This window comes from Diabrotica virgifera, chromosome 6 (genome assembly GCF_917563875.1).
Source record: "Diabrotica virgifera virgifera chromosome 6, PGI_DIABVI_V3a".
Classification (NCBI taxonomy): domain Eukaryota; kingdom Metazoa; phylum Arthropoda; class Insecta; order Coleoptera; family Chrysomelidae; genus Diabrotica; species Diabrotica virgifera.
The window spans coordinates 122,449,183-122,474,797 of record NC_065448.1 but is presented as its reverse complement, the minus strand read 5'-3'; the positions used below and the strand labels follow the sequence as shown (position 1 = coordinate 122,474,797).

Genomic DNA, 25,615 nt, shown 5'->3' with positions numbered 1-25,615 from the left:
ATCTTTTACAAATAACACAACAAATAATATAAAATAAACCCGAAAGTATTTTTTTTTCAATGGTTTAAACTTATTCTACATTTGACAATGTGAATTTTTATGCAGTTACTATACGTACAAAAGGTTGGCCTGATAGGCCGAGAAATTTTAAAAAAATTCTATTTGATTATTCTATTTGAAAAAAAAAATACGATTATCAAATACAAATTTACACTTGTACGGGTGCCTTTATTATCAATGTTAAGCAAGCAAGCAAGCAATTTGATTCAACCCGACCCGTGAGACTTGTTCACCCCTAAAGAATTACGTTCGGATGTAACAATGAATGGGAGCGAGGTGTATTGACCCGAGTCTAAGACAGGAGTCACTCCACCGCGCTCCAATGCTCCAGGCCATCCCTTTCCCCCCTATAGCACGCTGATGCGCGCTAGGGGCACAACTATCAGCCAAATGATCTTCACGTGGGAATCCTGGGTAATAGAGTTCCAACGTGGTGTCCTAATCGATTTCCAAATCAGGCCAGCGTGAAGCGCTATATGCCTGTTATCTTCTTGTAACTTTTGTCCGCGGTACTAAAATTGCTTGCTTGGGCCCCAGGCCTCTGAAACGAGTTAAGCTCGGTTCAGGGACTTGGTGCTCAAGGGTTTTGCCCTACTTGCCCGGGTTTTTGTGTTTTTGTTTTGTTAGAAATTTTATTGTTGGCTTGCGCCAGTGTTAGTAATATTTTTTTATTTTTTATATATTTTTTTTTCTAGGATGTCCTGAAAATAAAATCTTAATTAGTAAAAATTATCGAGTATTGGGCCCACACTAATTGCCTTGTCGTTGTTGATAGAGCCACGTATTCTCCACTTCTATTTTATTTCTTTTCTTTTATCTCTGATGTTATTTTCTTTAATCCACTATTTGTTAATGCTGTTCTGAAGCTATTTTCTTGTGGCATTTTTATAATCAAGTATATTCAAATATAAATAATTATTTTATATTTTGACAACGACACCCGACTTGGGCGTCGAAACGTTAATAAAATAATTTTTAGGTAAAATTGTGGCTTATTTCCCATTTGAATATACTCTACTATTTGTTGTTTTGGACGATTGTGCTTCCATCGGTGGAAGGCGTCGTATCGCATTATCTCTCGCAGTATGGGACTGGGATGATTTTCAAGTTCTGGGAATTTTGTCCTGGCTCTTTCCGTCATTATGTCGGTCACTCTGATTTGTTGGAGTTCTCTGAATAGGTGTCTTTCCGCCACGTATCTTGGGACGTTCGCTGCTTCCCTTAGGCTGCTGTTGTGTGCCGCTTGGATCTTCTTTTTTGTTGTTTTGCATACGTGTCCCCACGCGAGAGATGCATATGTCACAATTGGTATTATTATGCTATTTATTAATCTTATTTATTTATCTTCGCTTTAGTTCTTAATTTACTTTTTCTATCTGCGTGTCGTCTTAGTGATGCTTTGGCCATATTGGCTTTTTTAAGTGTGGCTTCTACGTGTTTTTGAAATGTTAAGCCTTTGTCCATTATGACTCCTAGGTATTTCGCGTCATCTTTCCACTCGATGGGGTTGTTTTGCACCGTCAGTTGTTCTTTTGGGCTTTGCCTTCTCTTTTTGAATAGCACCGCTTGCGTTTTTTCACAGTTTATGGCTATTTTCCATTTAATACACCATTTTTCAATGTCGTCTAGCGCTGTCTGTAGGTTGTTCACTGCTACATCTATGTCTCGGTGTTTGGCCGTTATCGCTGTGTCATTGGCATAAAGGCTTAATAGTGTTCCGGGTGTTCTTGGAATGTCGGCGGTGTATATTGAGTAGGTACAGTAGTGGCGACAGGACCGCTCCCTGTGGTACTCAAGCTTTCGGAGTCCCGAGCCCGGACAGGACTTGTCCTGTGCGAACATTAAAACTCCGGCCTCTTAAATACGAAGAGATTAGTCTTGTCATTGCCACGCTGTATCCATAGCCTCTCATTTTGTATATTAGTCCTTTATGCCAGACTCTGTCGAAGGCGTTGCTTACATCCAGAAAGGCTGCGCTGGTATATTGTTTGTCATTAAATCCTGCTGCTACGTATTCTGTTGGTCTGAGTACTTGTAGCTCACTGGAATGTTCTGCTCTAAAGCCAAACTGGGCTTCGGGGATTATTTCTAGTCTGTTCCTCTCGGCTTGTAGTCGGCTTAGAATGACTCTTTCTGCTATTTTGCTTATGGCTGGAAGTAAGCTTATCGGCCGGTAATTTTAGGGAAAAGTGCTATTTTTGCCAGGTTTTGGTATCATAATGACATGGGCCTCTTTCCATCGATTCGGGAATTTTCTGTATCTTAGTATTCCATTTATTAGGTTGGTTAGTTATACTATGGCTCTTGCTGGTAGGAATTTTAGGGGTCTGTTTGTTATCTGGTCTGGCCCTGGGGCTTTTTTGGGTGAGCTATTTTTGATAAGTTCTGTTAAGAAGCTGTCTCATTCCCTTTGTAATATCTGAAGATTTGACTTTTATTTATAAAAAAGTATACACATTTTTAACTATTCCTTTATAAATAATTAATGCAATATGAAGCATCATATTTCATGTTACGAACAAATAAATTATCTACGCCATTTTAACATTTACAGAAAATGAAAACAAAATTGATCATCTGAAAGCTTACGAAAAACTCTTAAAAAAGACGTTTTTATGACCCATAGAACCATAGATATTTTTTAAATCTCAGCGCAATTGTTTATAAACATTACAGACAAAATTTGTAAAGTTTGTCAATATAATTTTCAGGTTTCAGGTTTTCATTTAAAATGTTAAGTTAGTTTATAGGGGAGGCAATATAGAACAAAAACATGCATTGTTTCGGAAAAACTCAAAGAAGCTTATATTTTTCTAAAACTTTTTTTGGTATTTTATATATATGTTAAAGTAAGAAATTCTACACACAGATTTTGCCGTTTATTGTTTATTAACTGTTCAAACAATAACAATTTTTTTGTATAAATAATTTTAAAAATATCGTTGAATATGGCATTATGTGTTTAGCTAGGAACCCTATGGGAAACTTTTTATTATCAATTTTACGAAAAAAAGTTATTCTTCGTAAAATGCTCTGCATAGTCTTAAACCTAAAACTCAACCATCATATATAAAATTTTATTAATTTTATACGAGGTGTGTCAAAAATATGAAATTTTTTAAACAATAAAGTACCTACCTTTATATTCCAAAATATCAAAAATTGTTATAATGGAAAGTTGTTTGTAATTAAAATCTATGTTTTAATATAAAATTACATCCTTCTAATTAACAAAATTTTACAATTGTGATTATCACTATTTTATTATCAATTTTACGAAAAAAAGTAATTTTTCATAAAATGTTCTACTTGGTATAAAATCTAAGATACAACCATCAGATATCAAACTGTTTCAATTTTATACGAGGTATGTAAAAAATATGAATTTCGCTAACAGTTAAGTGCCTTTAAGCACAATTTATCAATTAGAAGGATGTAATTGAACATTGAAACATAACTTTTAATTCCAGACAAATTTTCTTAAAACAATTTTCGATATTGTGAAATACAAAGGTACCCACTTTACTCTTTAGTGAAATTTATATTTTTTGACATACCTCGTATGAAATTAATAAAAATTTTTATATGTTATGGTTGCATCTTAGATTCTATACAATGCAGAGTATTTTATAAAGAATAACTTTTTTCGGAAAACTGATAACAAAAATTTATCAATAGGTTCCAAGTTAGGCAGACATACATTATAAGAGCTCAAAAAAAATTTTGGTTGAACATTTATTATTATTAAATGTATTTTAGGTAAGTTTTACAGAAAAAAGTTTTGATCAATTTGTATAAACATTTTTTTGCTGGTAAATTTCGGTTTTTTGCATTATAGTCGAAACGCAAATCGGTGGAATGCGTATTTTAGCAATGAAATTCGAAACGTTTAAGACATTCCAGAAGCCGCTAAAGATAAGATGTTTTAACAACCCATTAATAATTCTGAATTAGTCGACGGATATTAGTACAGTTAAAATAATTAGACGATAACTGGACAGTAATAATTATGAAACAGATATTTAACGTTTTTTCACTTTGATGACAAAAAAGCAAGTTGATTAGCGAAACCGAATTCAAAATTATTTTGCACATCGTATTTTAAACAATATTTGGTTAAAACATATTATTTTTGTTGGCAAAAAAATATATTAGTTTGGCTGGATTAATTACCGTTCTGTTTATATTAGAAGGGATATGTTAATGTCAATATGCACACAATGTTACCAAACTGAATTTTGTTATATTCGGTATACATTTTCCAGCCGAATCCTGCGCCGACTATACATTTTTGATCTGCCTGAACTTTCTCAAAAATAAATTGATTATTTCATTTTTAAAGTTATATAATTAAGTGCATTTTAAAGATTACATCCTAAGCTTTAAACAACACCAATACAATTGTAATGAATCTAACAAACTAAGTTATCAATCGAAGCAGCGCAGAAAACGACAACAAATATCGCCTCCGTACCACCAGATTGACAACAGGTGGAATACTTTTTTTGGTTACACCTCCTGAGACTTTTACAATTTATAAGTCATACAGGTGCCGAGAAAATTAAGATGAGAGAATTTTAAATAATTCACAACTCATCTACTCAGCATGGTAAAGCTCCAACAAGAAAGATTCCTTAATACTCAAAAGAGTAAATGAATTAAAAATGTATAAACATTCTCAATTTCTTTGCAAAACGAAAATGCAGCAGCTGCATAATACTCTGGTTAAAGCGGAGAGTGCAGGAAGAGTCTATACCGGTTTCGGAGATCTTTTTCCCCTCATCAGTAAACCCATATCCTCTTCTCTCCGCTTTAACAATTTACCATAGCTTAGGGCCTTCCCGAATTGCAAAGAAAGAAATGTCACGGATGAACTAGGGCCATCTACCGGCAAACAAACTAAGTTATCAATCGAAGCAGCGCAGAAAACGACAATAAATATCGCCTCCGTACCACCAGATTGACAACAGGTGGAATACTTTCTTTGGTTACACCTCCTGAGACTTTTACAATTTATAAGTCATACAGGTGCCGAGAAAATTAAGATAAGAGAATTTTAAATAATTCACAACTCATCTACTCAGCATGGTAAAGCTCCAACAAGAAAGATTCCTTAATACTCAAAAGAGTAAATGAATTAAAAATGTATAAACATTCTCAATTTCTTTGCAAAACGAAAATGCAGCAGCTGCATAATACTCTGGTTAAAGCGGAGAGTGCAGGAAGAGTCTATACCGGTTTCGGAGATCTTTTCCCCTCATCAGTAAACCCATATCCTCTTCTCTCCGCTTTAACCATTTACCATAGCTTAGGGCCTTCCCGAATTGCAAAGAAAGAAAAGTCACGGATGAACTAGGGCCATGTACCGGCAAACAAACTAAGTTATCAATCGAAGCAGCGCAGAAAACGACAATAAATATCGCCTCCGTACCACCAGATTGACAACAGGTGGAATACTTTCTTTGGTTACACCTCCTGAGACTTTTACAATTTATAAGTCATACAGGTGCCGAGAAAATTAAGATGAGAGGATTTTAAATAATTCACAACTCATCTACTCAGCATGGTAAAGCTCCAACAAGAAAGATTCCTTAATACTCAAAAGAGTAAATGAATTAAAAATGTATAAACATTCTCAATTTCTTTGCAAAACGAAAATGCAGCAGCTGCATAATACTCTGGTTAAAGCGGAGAGTGCAGGAAGAGTCTATACCGGTTTCGGATATCTTTTTCCCCTCATCAGTAAACCCATATCCTCTTCTCTCCGCTTTAACCATTTACCATAGCTTAGGGCCTTCCCGAATTGCAAAGAAAGAAATGTCACGGATGAACTAGGGCCATCTACCGGCAAACAAACTAAGTTATCAATCGAAGCAGCGCAGAAAACGACAATAAATATCGCCTCCGTACCACCAGACTGACAACAGGTGGAATACTTTCTTTGGTTACACCTCCTGAGATTTTACAATTTATAAGTCATACAGGTGCCGAGAAAATTAAGATGATAGAATTTTAAATAATTCACAACTCATCTACTCAGCATGGTAAAGCTCCAACAAGAAAGATTCCTTAATACTCAAAAGAGTAAATGAATTAAAAATGTATAAACATTCTCAATTTCTTTGCAAAACGAAAATGCAGCAGCTGCATAATACTCTGGTTAAAGCGGAGAGTGCAGGAAGAGTCTATACCGGTTTCGGTATTATGCAGCTGCTGCATTTTCGTTTTGCAAAGAAATTGAGTATTAAGTAATCTTTTGAGTATTAAGGAATCTTTCTTGTTGGAGCTTTACCATGCTGAGTAGATGAGTTGTGAATTATTAAAATTCTCTCATCTTAATTTTCTCGGCACCTGTATGACTTATAAATTTTAAAAGTCTCAGGAGGTGTAACCAAAGAAAGTATTCCACCTGTTGTCAATCTGGTGGTACGGAGGCGATATTTATTGTCGTTTTCTGCGCTGCTTCGATTGATAACTTAGTTTGTTTGCCGGTAGATGACCCTAGTTCATCCGTGACTTTTCTTTCTTTGCAATTCGGGAAGGCACTAAGCTATGGTAAATGGTTAAAGCGGAGAGAAGAGGATATGGGTTTACTGATGAGGGGAAAAATATCTCCGAAACCGGTATAGACTCTTCCTGCACTCTCCGCTTTAACCAGAGTATTATGCAGCTGCTGCATTTTCGTTTTGCAAAGAAATTGAGAATGTTTATACATTTTTAATTCATTTACTCTTTTGAGTATTAAGGAATCTTTCTTGTTGGAGCTTTACCATGCTGAGTAGATGAGTTGTGAATTATTTAAAATTCTCTCATCTTAATTTTCTCGGCACCTGTATGACTTATAAATTGTAAAAGTCTCAGGAGGTGTAACCAAAGAAATTATTCCACCTGTTGTCAATCTGGTGGTACGGAGGCGATATTTATTGTCGATTTCTGCGCTGCTTCGATTGATAACTTAGTTTGTTTGCCGGTAGATGGCCCTAGTTCATCCGTGACATTTCTTTCTTTGCAATTCGGGAAGGCCCTAAGCTATGGTAAATGGTTAAAGCGGAGAGAAGAGGATATGGGTTTACTGATGTGGGGAAAAAGATCTCCGAAACCGGTATAGACTCTTCCTGCACTCTCCGCTTTAACCAGAGTATTATGCAGCTGCTGCATTTTCGTTTTGCAAAGAAATTGAGAATGTTTATACATTTTTAATTCATTTACTCTTTTGAGTATTAAGGAATCTTTCTTGTTGGAGCTTTACCATGCTGAGTAGATGAGTTGTGAATTATTTAAAATTCTCTCATCTTAATTTTCTCGGCACCTGTATGACTTATAAATTGTAAAAGTCTCAGGAGGTGCAACCAAAGAAAGTATTCCACCTGTTGTCAATCTGGTGGTACGGAGGCGATATTTATTGTCGTTTTCTGCGCTGCTTCGATTGATAACTTAGTTTGTTTGCCGGTAGATGGCCCTAGTTCATCCGAGACATTTCTTTCTTTGCAACTCGGGAAGGCCCTAAGCTATGGTAAATGGTTAAAGTGGAGAGAAGAGGATATGGGTTTACTGATGAGGGGAAAAAGATCTCCGAAACCGGTTTAGACTCTTCCTGCACTCTCCGCTTTAACCAGAGTATTATGCAGCTGCTGCATTTTCGTTTTGCAAAGAAATTGAGAATGTTTATACATTTGTAATGAATCTGTTTAAACTTGAGTAATACCGTCTTAAAGCGGTAGTAATTCTATAAAACTACGAAATTTTCAAAAGTTACATTTTTTGAGACGTCGCGTCGTATCATTTAAATTAAATTTTTGAGATTTTTTTTAATGAAACATCGTTTAGTTAGATGTTTGAAAGGTAAGTTGTGCAAATTTGATAGTTTTATAGGTTAAATTTTATTAGTTTTAAATCATGTTTAAACAAAATTCATGTTAGTCTCAATTTCCGCCCACACCGTACTTATGCCCATACATATTATTTCTCTCTATCATAACCATAACGTAGCCTAATTATTCTTCTTTCATCTTCAATTAGCAAAGTTGCGTTTGATTTATTAGTTAAAGAATTATATTAAAATAACTCAACCGTGCACTTCACCGAATGCTAGTTTACAGTGCGCCAATGTTTGTGAGAAGAGTGACTTTTGCGGTATAAATAAAAGATTATAAAAGCTATAGATTTAATTTTAAAAAACCTTTAGATAAGTTTTTTTTTGTAAAGCTTTTCTGAATTTTTCAATGGTCAACTCAGTTTTTTTCTAAGATTTATATTTTCGGAGGTATTTAAAAAACAACTAATTTCGAAGCTCGTTTGTTTAATAAAAAATGAAGCACCCACTTCTAGAGTAGAAATTTTTGACATATTGTTTATTAAACATTTCTTAATCAAATTACAAAAAGTCAAAATATCTATTGAGCACCCTATTAATACTATATGTGTAATATGTTATTTTTACACCACTATAGACTGGGACTTGGGACTTTTGACTTTTTTTAAACTAAATTGATGATGCTCTGAAAATACAAAGTTTAATAATTTTACAATATTTACAAACCTAAAATTATACTACCTGAAAATACAAAGAAATAACAATTTAAGCTAATTATTCTACGTTAAAAAATTCTTAATCATTTATGACATTAAGTAAGTTTAAGAAAGTTTATTCATGAAATTTTGTCACTGTCACTTCACTTTATCTTGCTACTTGGCTATTGTCTCAGCTACTTGCTTCAAACTTAAATTAAAGAGAATCTCGACAGCAGACATTAGTCCCGTCGCCAGGGGGGGTACAACGGCCTCCTTTATTCAGATGGACTTACCCAAGTTTTTTTTTATGTCTTTTGGCCCGTAGAACACAAATTTTTTGGGTAACTGTTGATCCGGATGTCGATAAGATTGTTATAAACAAAGAAGTTGAGGAATTACATAACAGCAATTTCTCGCGACCATTCTAACCAAAAAATGTTCCTACAAGTTTCTTCGTGGGATACATAGTTTTCGAGGTAAACGCGGTTGAACTTTCAAAAAGTCGAAAAACTGCAATTTTTGAAGCCGAATAACTTTTGAATAAAAAATAAAATAGCAATTCTGCTTACCGCATTTGAAAGTTTAAGTCAAATTATATCGGTTTTGAATATTTGCATTGCTAAAAGTTTATTTTTTTGTTGTTAAAAAAGCTATAAACACATAGTGTTTCCCGTGCCTAATACATGCGTTTTAATGCATGCTACGTAGAAATAGCCTCACTTTCACTTTTACCTACTCTACCTACTCGTTCGATTTTAAATGAGAAATCATTGAAAACATCACTCAAGCACTAGGTGTTTATAGTTTTGTTTAACAATAAAATAATAAATTTTTAGCAATGCAAATAAATAAAACCGATATAATTTGACTTGAACTTTCAAATGCGGTAAGCAGAATTGCTATTTTATTTTTTAATCAAAAGTTATTCGGGTTCAAAAATTGCAATTTTTCAATTTTTTGGAAGTTCAACCGCGTTTATCTCGAAAACTATATATCCTACGAAAAAATTTGTAGGAACATTTTTTGGTTAGAATGGCCCAAAAAATACAAAAAAATGTTTTGTTTTGCGAGAAAACGCTGTTATGTAATTCCTCAACTTCTTTGTTTATAACAATCTTATCGACATCCGGATCAACTGTTACCCAAAATTTTCGTATTCTACGGGTCAAAATACATAAAAAAAACTTGGGTATGTCCATCTGAATACAGGAGGCCGTTGTACCCCCTGGCGACAGGACTATATTGTATGTCGGGATTTCTCTTTACATTTCCCCCCTTCAGGTGAGAACTAGACAGGTATTTGTGTGTTCATTTTTGGATTCTTCAAACAACGGTGTTAGTTTTGTAATGTGGAACAGGTTTGACTCTTCTTTACTGTGTCCAGTGTCCAATTCGTAGAGAGAATTCGACCATTTCTTCTTAATTGTGTACGGTCCAGTTCGCAAGTCGTTTAGCTTTGCTTTGTTTAATTTATTACCATTTTCCACGTATACTTGGTCTCCAACATTTAGTTGTAGGTCTTTTCGATGTGCATCAAATCTTCTTTTGTTGCATTCTTGTGATTTTAATGTATATTTTAATGCTAATTTTCTATCTTTACTTAATTTTTCTTGTGTAACTGTAGGTCTTATTTCATCAGGTAGTATGTTTGTGTTGTTATCGTATGCTCTGTTTTATTGTAGGCTGCTACACATTTTTGTGCAACTGTTGACCATGCAACTTTGTTTTTTGTTTCATTTATTTTACATCTTATTTTATTTACGAGCGTTTGGTTTACTCTTTCATTCAGCCCATTGGAAAATGTTGCATCAACAGCAGTGAATACTAGTTTTGTATTATTATTCCTAAGAAATTGTTTGTATTCTTTCGAGTTTATTCCAGGGTATTGATCTGCTACCACTATGTCGACTTGGTAATTGTCTGTTAACGTTTTTGTCAATTTTATAAAGTCTGTTTCACTTTGATTCTGTGATGTTAAAATATAAACTTACCTTGTAAAATGGTCAATTAATATATAGAGGTACCTCTTTGTTGACCGACAACTATTTCAAATGGTCGTTTTGCTGGACCTAAATGTGACATCCATCCATATTTCGGTTTTCTTCATGATTTGTTTTTCAAACAAATTTCACAGTTATTGCATATTTTTCTTATATTTTTTAACAAGTTTTTTGCTGTATAGAATGGAGTTATCTTGTTTATCATTTGTGTTTGTCCTAAGTGGCAGTAGGTGTAATGTGTCCTTTTTATTAGATATATACTAAAATTTTCTGATATTAAAATTTTGTCTCTTTTTCTTATTTTTCTCTAATAGATTCCATTCTTAAATGTCAAATTACTATTGTGTAAATCTCTTTGATCTTTTATCTCTGCGATATCTATTAAGTTAATTTTTCTTATGGATTCACTCATTTGTAAATCACTATAATAGTGGTTTACAAACTGAAGAAAATCGTCCAAATTTTCCTCTGGTTCTAATACTGGATTTCTGCTCAGACAGTCCGCTTCTTGGTTTGTCGCCCCTGGATTATATTTAACCCTAAAGTTGTACTGTGATAAGTAGTAAGCCAAATCACCTAATTCTTCATCAGTTCTAGCTTTAAAATTCATATTTTCTAAGGGTTTATGTTCAGAATATACCTTAAATTCTTTGCCCATTAGCCAATGTTGCCAATATTTTACAGCTTCTTTTATGGCTAAGCATTCTAGATATATTGCTTTTTTCTTCTTTTGTGCTTCTGTTAATTTTTTTGAAAAATATGCCACTGGTCTACTATTACCATTTTCATCGTCCTGTTTTAGCACAGCTCCCACACCAATCATGCATGCATCTGTGTAGATTTTAATTGGGACGTTTGGGTCAAATATTTTCAGAATTGGTTGTAAACAAAACCAATTTTTTATCTTATCGAAGGCTTCTTGACATTCTTTTGTCCAGATGAACTTAACATCTTTCCTTAATAGGTTATATAGCGGTTCAAGTATAACTGCTCTGTGTGGTATAAATTTTTGATGAAAATTTATTTTTCCCAAAAATTGACGGATATTTTTTCTCTTTTCCGGAACTGGAAAATCTTTTACATCGGTCAGGTAATCTTTTAATGGTCTCACCGAATTCTTTTCGATTATATGACCCAAATATTTTGCACTATTTTTCGCAAATGAGCATTTTGAGAATTTTAGTTTAAACCCTTCTTTCATAATTGTTTCCAATAATGTAGATATATGTGAAATGTGATCTGTGAATGTCTTTGAGAATATTATAATATCATCAATAAAGTTTATTGCAAAATCTGACATTTTATATTTTCTTATTATATTACTCAGTATTCTTTGGAAAATGGCTGGTGATGTCTTCAATCCAAATGGTAGACAGGTCCATTGGAAGTGTCCCTCTTGTGTTACAAATGCTGTTTTATGTTTATCTTCAATTTTCATTGGAATTGACCAGAATGCAGAGTTAATATCTAATGTTGTAAAGTAATTACAGTTTACTGTTTTTATTATTAAATCTTCTATCAATGGAAAAGGCTGTGATTGAGGTGTGACTATTTTGTTAAGTTCTCTAAAGTCTATACAGTCTTGATTTTTTCCCCTCTTTTTTTTATATGCCAATGTAACAGGAGCAGCAAAAGGACTATATGATTCTTCAATTAAACCCTGTTCCAATAATTTTGCTACTTGATTTTCTATCTCTTTCCTGTCCTCCATTGTGCATCTGTAGGGGCGTTTGTAACAGTATTTTTCTACCATTAGATCAATGTGGGCTTCATAATCTTTAACTGTACCAACATCATATTTATCCTTGGCAAATACCGTTGCATATTTATCAATTATTTCTTCAATTTTAACTTGTTTATCTAAATCCAGATGATTTTTTTCTATTTCAAATTGATCAATATCTAAATTTTCATTGAAATTAATTTTATATTCTTTTTTGTTTATGTCACTTAGTACATCAGGAATTTTGACATATTTACCTTTTTCTGGTGATTCTATATTTCTATCATTGTTATGTATAATCTCCAGTCTCTCATTGTGATTTATATTAAATTTTAAACAACAGTCCAAACCAGCTAAAAAATCATACTTAAATTCTTCATTTTCTATAACAAAAACATTCATTTCTTTATCAACGTCTAAAATTTTTAATTTTAATGTAACCATACCTTTTGTTTTTGAACTACCATTAATTGTGTTTAGATTAACTGAATGTTTATTATTCCATTCCTTCTGTTATATTTTCAATATTTTTGAATTTATCAGTGACACATTGGATCCTGGATCATACAGTGCATTCACATTCAGTATGTTGTTTATTTTTACGTTGAACACAATTAATGGTATTATTGTAAGTTTTTTGGATTCTCGTTGCTCAATTCCACTTCTAACATTGCATTGTTATTTATTGTCCTCACTTGACCAGCTTTATCTTTTTTTCTTTAAACCAGCAATTCTCCTCAGAATGGAACCGTTTTCCTCTATTTGCATTTTCACATATTTGACAAGGAGTTTTTTCCTCTGATTTTTTGAATTTATTTTCTACATATTTTTTCTTTTTCATTAGACTTCTAGTTGCAAGGTGTTCAAGTTTACCTATCTCATTGTACAAATCTTGGGTACCTTGTAATATTTCTCTATCAATTTTATCTGCAACATTATTTGGTAGGCCAATGGCTATTAAATATATTAATGTGCTTGTGTCAATGGATTTACTCACCTGCAGTAGTAGCTTTTAATTTTTTATTGCATATTCTAATAAGGAACCAGTCTGGTATTTAAATGTGTGAGCATATCGGATTTGAGACCACCCTTTACTTCCAAAAGTTTCACAAAATTTATTTTTCCAGTCTTCCCAATCTGATTCTACTTCAAATTTTAGTATCATACAGCTGGACCAGTCTATACTTGCCTTTTCAAGGAAAAATTTTAAAATTTCAATCTTTTTCTTTTCTTCTAGTATTAAGCAACGTTCGCATTCTCTTTGAAATTCAGATAGCCATTGGTTTGCGTTTATATTTTTTCCATCAAATTTTTCAATCATAAAATCTTTTGCTATCTTGCTTAAATTCTGAATTTCAGATGTTTTTTCTTTATTTTCCATCAGTTTTTCCAATAGTTTTTGTATTGTGTCAACTTGAACATCTGATGTGGGTTCACTATCACTATCTGTCAGTTCTTCTAAATATTGATTCTCAAAATATAAATTTTCATCTTCATCTAGATAAATTTTTGATAATTCTCCTGTTAAGGTTATCCACACTTTTCTAGATTTATTTCTTTTCTTTATAGAGTTTTTTATTCTTGCATATACCTGTGTTTTGCACACTTCTTTGTGCAAATTCGCTGGCTGAAACTCATCTGGTAATAAAAAGTTTTTTCCATCTGGTGTGCCAATTGAAGTTATACACATCATATTTGTTTTTCCATCTTGTGCTCCTACCATTTTAAAGTCAAACCTTAATTTTTCCATTTTTGAGTGGACTTAAGCAAAATTGTTGTTTTGTAATATATTAATTTTTACACCACTATAGACTGGGACTTGGGACTTTCGACTTTTTTTAAACTAAATTGATGTTGCTCTGAAAATACAAAGTTTATTAATTTTACAATATTTACAAACTTAAAATTATACTACCTGAAAATACAAAGAAACAACAATTTAAGCTAATTATTCTACGTTAAAAAATTCTTAATCATTTATGACATTAAGTAAGTTTAAAAAAGTTTATTCATGACATTTTGTCACTGTCACTTCACTTTATCTTGCTACTTGGCTATTGTCTTAGCTACTTGCTTCAAACTTAAATTAAAGAGAATCTCGACAGCAGATATTGTATGTCGGGATTTCTCTTTACATATGCATAATTAACAATTCGAAAACTTCTTAAAGTTAGTAAACCAAAAGGAACTCAACAATGTTTAAACAAATAAACAATTTGTTTTTTTAAGCAAAAAATTAAAATAAACAATTAAAAATCCAAAGAAACGCCAATTTAGCATTTTTTAGTCCATTTGTCAATATGTTAGAGAATTTAAAAAATAAGCAAAAAATATAAGATGAAAACTCAGTCAAGCATTTTCAATATGTGCAACTTTATTTTGATTTTATGTGGCACAAATCAGTGTATTTGTTATTTACTCAAAAAACGGTAAAATTGGCGTTGTGTCGGCATTTTTAATTGTTTATTTGCATCTTAGGCCTAAAATAAGTATTTTTCGAAACCATTTCAAAAATAACTTTCATCTTAGAATTACCCAATTATCAAAAAAGTTTTTTGAAGCGAAAAAATATTTTTTTTATAATTTGTTTAAAAATTGTTAAAAATAATTAGGTTGCAATGAAAAATTTTCGGTAAGTATTTTACGAAACCATTTCAAAAATAACTTTCATCTTAGAATTACCCAATTATAAAAAAATTTTTTGAAGCGAAAAAAGTATTTTTTTATAATTTGTTTAATTAAAAATAAATAGGTTGCAATGAAATATTTTCGGTAGACTTTAAAACATAGCATATTGACACTTATAATATATCTATTAAAACAAGTGTCAGCTTTTGGGAATGAAAATTACCTTTTTTGGACAAATTCCTTCCGCCTAAAACAATTGCGCATGAACTAAAAAATATATTTCCAGTTCTATCGGTAGTACAAACCTTTGTTTTATTATGTGTTTTTCATAACCTTTCAGATAGTATATTTGTATTTTGTAAAGGTTAAAACGGCGCAGATAATCTAATTGCTTAAGAAAATTATCAGTAGTAATTGCACAAGAGCTCTGAAATTATTGAATTTTTCCCGAGCGGCACTTTGACAGAAATTATGTCAAAGTGTCACGAGAGCAAAAATTCTATATTAATTTCAGAGGTCGAGTGCAATTTGTTGCGATTATTTCATGAATAAAACTGTTCAAAACCAAAATTTTATTGTAATTTATTTATGTAAGTACCATTAAACACACAGTTTTTATAAATATTTGACGATTGAAAGTCATCACTTTTATAATTTTTAAAACATTAATTGTCATTAATGTCACTGAATGTATTTTTTTGTAGCAACGAAGGGCATCTGACGTTATATACTTAACGACGGGAGGTTATCAAAAATTATCGATTTAATTCAGATTTCTGTAGCTTTCTATTGGTCAGAATCTCCTATGAATGAAATAGTCAATTACATATTTGTAAAACATGAAAAATAATCATTACTTCCTTAAAAACACGAAACAAAAAAATGAAGGTATTCTAAATATTGTCAAAGAACCTGTACAGACGTTTGAAAATCAACTTTTTTTTTCTCCAATGGGATAAACAAATCGAATTGTTTAAAAACTACTCGACCGATCGTGTCCATCTTTTGCACATACAGTTTGCGGTAAAATAAACAGTACTGAAATGAATATTGAAATGTTTATGAATATTTCTAGTATACATGATATAATATAGCCTCGCAAACATTATTCAAAACGACGTATGTTCCTGATAAAACAGATGTTAAAGATGCCCTGTGACCAGTGGCTGAGCTACGCCACTGAGGAGAAAAAATGAGGAAATTCCCCCCTAACAAGGTCCATAATTAAAGAAAAAATTATATAAATATATTAGCTGACATGAAACCAAAAACACAGAAAGAAAAATTCAACCCAATAAACACGCTAGTCAGAAAAATTAAGGGAACGTAATGCCTTCAAGTTATTAATAATGTCTTTTATATAATCTGAGTTTATCTTTTAAGTGTCTTTTGGTTGGTGTTTCATTGGAAGTTCACCCCTAAGTCAAATTTCCCCTCCCAAGGCAAAATTATAGGTAGGCCACTGCCTATGGCACGAAAAAATCTTTAATTCTAGTCCGCAATTCCGAAATGGCAGACGGTGAATCTGTTGGACTCCTTCATCCTTTCCCATATTTACGCATCTGGTGCCGTTAGTTATGGTGAGTGGCAACTCAAAAAATGATCGCGCAGTATCACCGAAAACAGTGCTCCACCATAAAATTTTTTTCTGCAAAACTGAGAACTATTCTGGAGCACCTAACATTATCACGACATTTACATACGTTATAAAAACGTTCGGAAACAACTCAGTAGGGGAGAGGCTTGTACCTGGGGACCAGCTTGTACCATGGGCCACCCGATTTTTTTTTTATTTTGCGCTCGAACTGTCTGTGTTTCTTATCTCAAGTTATTCTACAATCGTTGTCATTCTGTCGTTAGTTGTTGAACGTGATTAGAAATCATTTGCGGCTATAGTAAAAATATATAGTGTTTTATTTCGTGAAAAGTAACTATTTATAGGACAGATAATTTTCTTTTTTAATTTTTGTGTTAACAGATATCGTCAATTAAATCACAGGGTGTATATGCATATACTAACAGGTAGTTAAACAACATAGTGAGAAATATAACAAAACCGTTTTATTGGGTGAAATTCACATTTGTTTTTGTTCCGGCCGAAACGAAAGGCCGTTTCGGCCTTAAACCGCTATCACGTCTTGTACGTTGGGCATTACAAAATTAATGGGAAAAAAGAAGACACATTTTTATGTTGCACAAGTAACTGCTGTAAGTTCCTATTTAACGGTCCAGTATCTGAAGAGAATTCTGAACAGCAACAAATTTCCTGGCCCAAGTCTTCAACAATTTGACACTGACATTGAGGATGCCTTGCTCAAACTTAAACCACCCAGTAAGGCTGGGTTGTCTGAAAGGCAAAAAGGAGTACATGTGTTTGACTTAGATTTGGAGAGGTTCAATATTGAATAACATACTTTTTTTGTATATATTTTTAGAGGTTTATGGGTGGTTCAACGTACAAGACTACGTGGTTCAAGGTACAGGAGTGGTTTGTACCTTGTACCAAATTAACTCTAATAAATAAAATTGTAAAGAATGTATAGTATACTGTGGTGTATAAACTACAAGTTAGTCCAAAAATTTTTCTTTAAAATTTAAAAACCTAAAAATAATTGAGCTTTGATAAATCCGGTTCAAGGCACAAGCCTCTCGTCCCCTACGTTTCGGCGCCTGACATATATAAATTTTAGGTATACGAATTTCAGTACTGTTTATTTTGCCGCATCCAGTATACAGTCGAAAAATGAAAGAGTAGTGAATAGCAAATATAAAATAAGTGATTGATGTGATCGTTCATGGGTATTCTTTAATTTTTCCGACTGTATGTATGTAGTAACTACAACTACATAAAAACTCACATTGAGAAAGAGGAATATTTTTATTGCTATTTTTATAATTATTATACACAATTAAAAAAATGCTTACTTTCCGGTTTAAATTATTATACACCGGTGGTATCAACTCTTTTGTTTATAGATTTTTTTTAATTTAGAAAATCTCATTTTAAATATCAAGTATTTTGAAGAAAGTCGTTTGTTCAACGATTTCATTTACAATGGGTAGTTTTTTCACAATTTTGAAATGAAATAAAAAAGTTGCTTTTGTTAAAATGTTAAATAATCTTAAAAGAAGGTGACGCAGTAAAAATTTCGATAACCACTATAGTATGTCTTTTTGATTTTCTATTGACTTCCCCTATATAAAAATGTCCGTTGAGAAAGAGCGGTCAGTAATTTTTCTATTTTTAAATCCTTCGTTTGCTGGGGTATGTATTTAAATGATTGCAAATATATTTTTTATCAATATATTTTTTAATATAATCATATGGTCATGTATTGCAGGTTCCTTGTGGTGCCAACAAGAAGGACCTTCTTGCTCACTTAGATAAAGTACCAACTTTTGTCCAACGATTGCAATTCACCGTTAAGGACCATACAGTAGGAAAAGCTGCTACTTTTACTAAAGTCGATAATGTGATACAAGAAACTAAAAATCTTATGAACGTCATTTCAAAGGTTGTTACTACTTGTTTCGAGTGCGCCACCAAAGTAAGTAGAAAGGTTTTGATTTTCTTAGTGTACCTTTTTGAAGTTGTTGGAATGTCTTCTTTTATACCATTTGTTAAATCTAGTGCTGGTATATGACTAAATAAATTATTAAGTTTTTGTAAAACCATTAGGTTTGTTTTAGATTAGAATTAAAAAAGTACTATTTAAGTACATTTTTATGGAACAGATAGTTTTTTTTTAATGTATATTATTATTACTATTATCGTATTTTTAGATAAACCAGTCCAATACCATAATTCCACTGTAATTAAGGTAAAGAATATCAAAATATTACCGTCCAAAATCGAATACTCCCTAAAGTTATATACAGTACACAATAATAATATTAATATTTATAAATATTAATATTAATTAGCGTTTACAATACAGGGGCGATCCCTAAAATATGGCTTCAATCCGTCTTCATGCCACTGCATAAAAAGAAGAACGCCAAATTTTGCCAGGACTCCCGCCTTATAAGTCTATTAAATAAAATTCTGAAGCTTTTCTTGCGAATCATACAGAACAGAATATATATAAAAAATGTGACGAGGTTACCGGTCAAGAACAATTTGGCTTAGAAAAGGTATGGGGACACGAGAAGCAATATTCTGTCTTCAAACTCTGGCACAAAGATGCAAAGATCAGCAAGCAGACCTTTTTGTCTGTTTTATAGATTTTGAGAAAGAGTTCCATAGAGTCCAGCACAAGACCTTGATAGAATGATTGAACGACATAGGAGTCGACAAAAGAGATTTTAAAATTATAGAGGCTATTTATTGGAATCAGACAGCAATCATAAAGACCAACGGTAACACGTCAAAGCCATTTGAAATACAACGAGGTAATACACAGGGTTGTGTGCTATTACCCATACTGTTTAACGTCTACAGTGAGGTAATATTTGCGAACGTTTTATTGCACTCTTTAGAAGGAATCAGGATAAACGGTCAAAGAGTAAATAGCATCCGCTATGCAGATGACACGGTATTAATGACTTATTCGGACCATAGTCTGCATATACTGTCAGATAGGGTCACTGAAAGTTGTGAAACAATGGGGATGAAGATCCATACTGCGAAAACCAAAGTTATGAAAATATCAAGGAACCAAAATTTATCCCTTCCAATATATGTGAAACACCAACTGCTTAAATACGTAAACCAATACAAATATCTTGGTTGCTGGTTCAACAATCAACTTGATTATAAACAAGAAGCAAGAGCGAGAATTATTAGAGGTAGCCCGATAAGGGTTTACCAAAATGAAAAGCATTGCTGCATTGCTTAAATATGTCGTCAATACTTTTGTATGGAACGGAGGCCTGGACACTTAACACAACACTGATGAACCAGTTAGAAGCCTTTAGACTCTGGCTTTAGAAAAGAATCTTGAAAATACCATGGACAACCCACACCATCAACGAAAATGTTCTGATGAGAGTAAGTACAGATAGGGAACGGCTAAAAGTTATTAAAGTCAGAAAAGATCCTCGGACACACAATGAGAAACGAAAAGTACCGCCTCGCGCAACTGATCATCCAGCGTAAGATTGAAGTAAAACGTGGTACCGGTAGGCGCCAGATTTCATGGCTTAGAAATATCAAAGACTGGACCGGCCTTGATTCAACATTTTTGTTTAGAGCCGCATTGGACAGAGACAGATTTGCCAGTGTAGTCGCTAACCTCCACTAAAGGAGAAAGCACCATAAGAAGATTAATATTAATTAATATTAATGTCTTATTTCTTATCGTCGGTTTAATACGATAAATCGGTTACTGTTTTTTGTTAATTCCGAAATAAATGATTTAATTGATGGATTCGACCGTTACTTGATGGAAGTTCATTTTATCTAACAATAAAACACTGAAAACGTTTGTTTTCTATACTTCCACAAAATTTATTATATCTAAGTGACTACAGCTGTTTCGGCACTGTGAGAAAGGCACTCCGCCGAAACAGCTGTAGTCACTTAGATATAATAAATTTTGTGGAAGTATAGAAAACAAACGTTTTCAGTGTTTTATTGTTAGATAAATGATTTAAGTTAAAGAAATATAATATTTCTATGGAATGTCACAGCAGTAGATATTCACAGATGAACAGTATGGATTGTACTATTTATTTTTCATAAAAATACCAAAGAGATGGAATAGAACGAGAATACATAAGGACAATATCTGATAACAATCATAGAAGGAAAAATATATAAATTCAAAGAAGTACAAATATTTCAATACCTAGGAGCAGAATTCACCAGGAGACCCAATATGAAGGAAGAAATCCAAGCGAGAATAATGGCTAGTAATCGTTGTGTATTTTCTCTGAACAAGTTTTTAAGAAGAAAGAATATATAAGAAAGAGTATATAAGACAGTATTATTATATGCCAGTGAAACTTGGACGATGAACAAATCCTAACAAGTCATGCTCCAAGTGTCGGAAAGAAAAGTCGTTAGGGAAATATTGGACGGAAACCTGTTAAGTGAAATGTGGATAAAAAACCAAATATAGCACTAAAAAAGGTGCATCGAAAACCGAATATCGTAGAGATCATAAAATCACAAAAACTGAGATGATTTTAACATATCCAAAGGATGCCAAACATGAGACTACCCAAGAAATACTAACGGGAGAAGTAGGAAAAAAGAAGAAGAAAGAAAGGCTGAAAATCACGTGGAAGAAAATAAAATAAAATTTACGAAGAAAATAAATTACCAACATTTAAGATACATGAAATAAACCGACATAAACTTAGCCGTTTTAGGGAGTTTAATAGTGAAAATGTTAATTTCACGTAATTTTTATATATTCTTTTAAAGTGATCTTCGATTTCATTTTCTAATATTCCTTAACTTAAAATGGGGATAATTAATATATTTCTTTAATATTGTAAATATTTTATAATTTGTAAATAGTAATGTAGTTTCTAAACTAGTATCTTAGTTAAGTTGTAAAGCTAAATATAAGTTGACGTTACTTTCCTGCTATATAAAAAAGTATTTAATTTATATGTTAAAATTTACAATAGATTCAACATATCAATCTATAAACGGTAAATTGTATAGTTCCTTTTTATGTTTATTTTCTAGTTTATTGGTAATAAACCACCAAGAGATTTACAGTATTTTGAAATTGATTAGGTCTAAAAATAATATCTTTAGTTCGAAGGTTGGGTTTTTTTGTAAAAATTATCTTTTTTTTTTTGTTTTCCTTCAAAATTCTATTACGTATTTTATAATTATTTTTAACTCAACAATTTATTTTTGAATTTGCAGATTGCATTTTTTCATAATTTTTGGCAATATTCGTCATTCAAACGTTTCTATATTATTTTTCTGGGTTTATTTCCATTCATGTTGATTAATAAATATAATTTTAATTTTCTGTGCGTAACTTTTGTTTTTTATCTGCTAATAACCCTCTTCGCTAAATTTGATTAATCTATCTAATTTATTATTTTTTTATTTTTGAACATTTATTATTACACACTTTCTTTCTTCTTCTTTAAACGTAGGTTTTTTCTACGTTTTTCCCACGTTTTTCCCACGTTTTTTTTTAATTCGCAACCGTTTCAGGGTCATATCATAATACTATTGCTTTCATGATTTCATAGGTATGTAATATGTAGTTGGATAATAATTTCCAAATGTTTAACATTGCTAAATGTTATATATAAATACGTCAAATTTTCAAAAGCAATATAGGTATTAATTATTTAGACTTGTTGTTCTTTACTTCAGAAGTTTTCCTTTCACTTTCTTTGTACTCTGGACATTTAAAGTTTTGACGTATAGTTTTTCGTGTAGCTTATTAGATATGATATTATATATGTTTTTATGAACATATACTGTGTGTTGGATATTACGCAGTACTTACTGTATTGTATGTTCTCATTTACAACTGAAGGTAACTAAGATAACTACCTAAGCTTCGAAATAAAAGTATATTTCCAAATAAACTCAAATTAATGAATTTAAAGATGTAAGCTATTGTTATAAACAAATACATAAGTTATATCCACATTATTAGCTAATTTTATAAATGAGGATTTAAAACAAATCTAAATGTTTTTAAATACTAAAGTTTAATTAGCTAATACTAGCATCTGATGGAATGTTTCTACTTAATTTAGTTCTCTATAGCGTTACCACAAAGAATTAGAATTCCATGCGCAACCTTAGATGATAGACCGCTACCAGAGAAATTCAGTCCACAAACCCTTCGTAGAATAATCAAATTGCAAAGTTCAACTCTGCCAAGATAGCATTTTGGTGATTTTGTTTTCTTCCGTTTGGAAATACTAACATATATTTTTTTCTAATTCTTTCTTCCTTTTTCCTAACAATGGTAGCAAAAAAATTAGAACAAACTTATACATTTGCCAAATCAAACAGACTTGTACAATGCTGATTACTATTAAAATATTGTATAGTAATGTAAGCAATAATTATAATATAATTTAACTACGTTTTTTTTTGAGAAGTATTTTGAGGAGTTAGTATATATAAATAACATAAATATGTGAAAATATATATATTAAATTATAAAATCCAAATAATAAATAAAAAACTTACAAATATTACTGCTCTGTTAAAATGCAATTTCTGACCGATATCGGATATAATAATGGTAATTTTATAATAGTAGAGATAAAGCTTTATGAGAAGTTATCTGCATCTACACTAAGAGTTGTCATATAATTCGAAGATATTTCCGCATTTAGTTTTTTCTTTAAGGTAAACATTACGGAGATATTTAAAAATATTTCCAAATTATTAGAGATATTTTTGTAATTAACTGACTGTCACAGCACAAAACAGGTGAGATCAAACCAATACTGAACAAATAGGTCCCAAATAATTGTTTAATTCTTTGACAAAAATAATAATTCTTTAACAAACAAACAAACATGACAACAAATTGTTATGTTGTTCTGAAGCTATTTTCTTGTGGCATTTTTATAATCCATTACCTTTAATGGGAAATAAGCCACAATTTTACCAAAAAAATGATTTTATTAACGTTATGAAGCCCAAATCGGGTTTCGTTGTCCAAATAGTTTCAGTAGTATTTTGTTTTTTGACAAAGAAACCCGATTTGGGCTTCGAAACGTTAATAAAATCATTTTTTTTTGTAAAATTGAGGCTTATTTCCCATCAAAACTAATTGATAACAAATTGTAAATCTCTAGTAATCCATTAAGAATCCTAAATAATACAACACTCTCATTTGTATTAAAAAAAATATATAATTGCGTAAATATAAATTTGCCAAGATTTATTACCAATATCGGCGGAATAGCCTAGCGAGGTATGTTAATTTGAAATGAATGGGCGATTTTGGAGATAAATCCTGAAGTATATCGATTTTTATTCTTAAATTATGAATGTTTGGTATATCTGTAAAGATACGTATCCATACAAGGGTGAACCCCGCTCCGTGTAGCTGCTCAAATGGATACAGCATGCGCTCCCCTTCATATAAACCGCAAACCGGTTGATTCGAAGACGGTGAGCGCCGAGCGGCGATCACCGACGTATCCACTATGTGGAGCTGCTACACGGAGAGAGGTTCACCCTTGCATAGATACCTACCTTAATGCTATTCACGTCATCCATCTCGGTACGTTACACTGAATAAATAAATAATCGCCCCATTACTGGAAGCACAAAGAATCGAAGCATTAATTATTGTTGGATGTGGGGAATAAACCACACAATGTATAGTCTGTCCGCTATAAATTTTCCCATTCGGTACGATTCATTTTCAATCAAATTAAGTCAAAACAGAAAGTGAAACGTACGCCGATGTGTGGTATATAGTATACAGTATACAAAATATATATACACATCGACGTTCGTTTCAATTTATGTTTTGACTTAATTTGATTGAAAATGAATCGTACCGCATGGTAAAAGTTATAGCGGACATACTATATGTAACATAATAAGAATGCTGTAAATTATTTAACTTAAAATATCCTAATATGCTTGTCACACAGTCCATTGTTAGTAAAATTAAGAAGCCATTTAGAGAAACTGGACACGGGAAACTTGATTCAAATGCTGAATGGCATACCAATAAATACTAATATAAACTATATGGTTTGACGTGTACAAAAAAAGAGAAATACTAGTAGTATACAATTTATAATAAGCAAGATATCCATGCAGATGAAAAAATTAAAGATTTATGTAATGATAATCCACGCTTCATTCGCACAAATCCTTTTTCTATGAAGTATTTTTTATGAAACCTTCTTTCTACATGGAACAGTAAATCGGCAAAACTGCAGATATTAGATCCACCTACCACTATCTCCAGATATTATATCACTAGATATTTTTCCTATAGTCTTACTTAAATTTACTTCCATTTAAAACTTTACATCCATCGATCACAAAACTTACAAGATTCAAAATATAAAATAAGATTGGAAATTCGTACTTCCAGAAATGATCCATAATGTTTAAGAAGATGGTCATTCTCGGCGAAATTAATTAGTCAAATTAATATTATTTTTTTCTGTTTTCTACCAATTTCTGTGTTTTATGTATACAGAGTGAGTCTGTAATTTGGAATAAATTCAATATGTCAAACACTAATTGTTTTTTTGAAAAATTCTCATGCCTGTCGATTATTATTTCAAATTGTCCTTTTTGACATACAATAATAATGTATACAGGGTGTCCCAATTTAGAGATATGACGTCATCGTTGATTTTCTTAAATGGTAATACTGTCATTTTGATAACTACTTTGATAGGGTGTGTAAAGTTATACATAACTGCAAAATTTCAAATGTTTATTTCCTACCATTTACAAGATAATAAAAAATAACAAAGTTATGAAAAACAAGTAATCAAATAATACTTGAATTTAATTATTTCAATTAAGCAAATGCTCATAATGTTGCCAATTGACTATTTGACAATAATTGTTTTATTTGTCAACTTAACAGTATTTAGGTAAGTAGTTAAATTTAACGCCCAAGGTCATTATTTTTCAAAATAACGCCCTATGGCATTATAACATATTTAACTGACTTCGAAATCATGTTATTATTTGTCAAATAATATACCAGTCGAAAATTAAATAAATTATATACCTATATATTTTTAACCCGCCGTTACACGCGTCTTC

General features: G+C 31.8%; 1 protein-coding gene across 1 annotated transcript in view; it reads left to right on the top strand.

Moving 5' to 3' along the window:
- The window catches only part of LOC114335921 (alpha-catulin), a 251,727-nt gene extending 228,989 nt beyond the window's left edge, over positions 1-22,738 (top strand). Inside the window, exons 11-12 of the mRNA XM_050653033.1 lie at positions 18,264-18,470; positions 22,606-22,738. Coding sequence (XP_050508990.1) covers positions 18,264-18,470; positions 22,606-22,737 — 339 coding nt within the window. The 3' untranslated portion in view covers position 22,738. The remainder of the gene's footprint in view (positions 1-18,263; positions 18,471-22,605) is intronic.
- Positions 22,739-25,615: the final 2,877 nt, after the last annotated feature.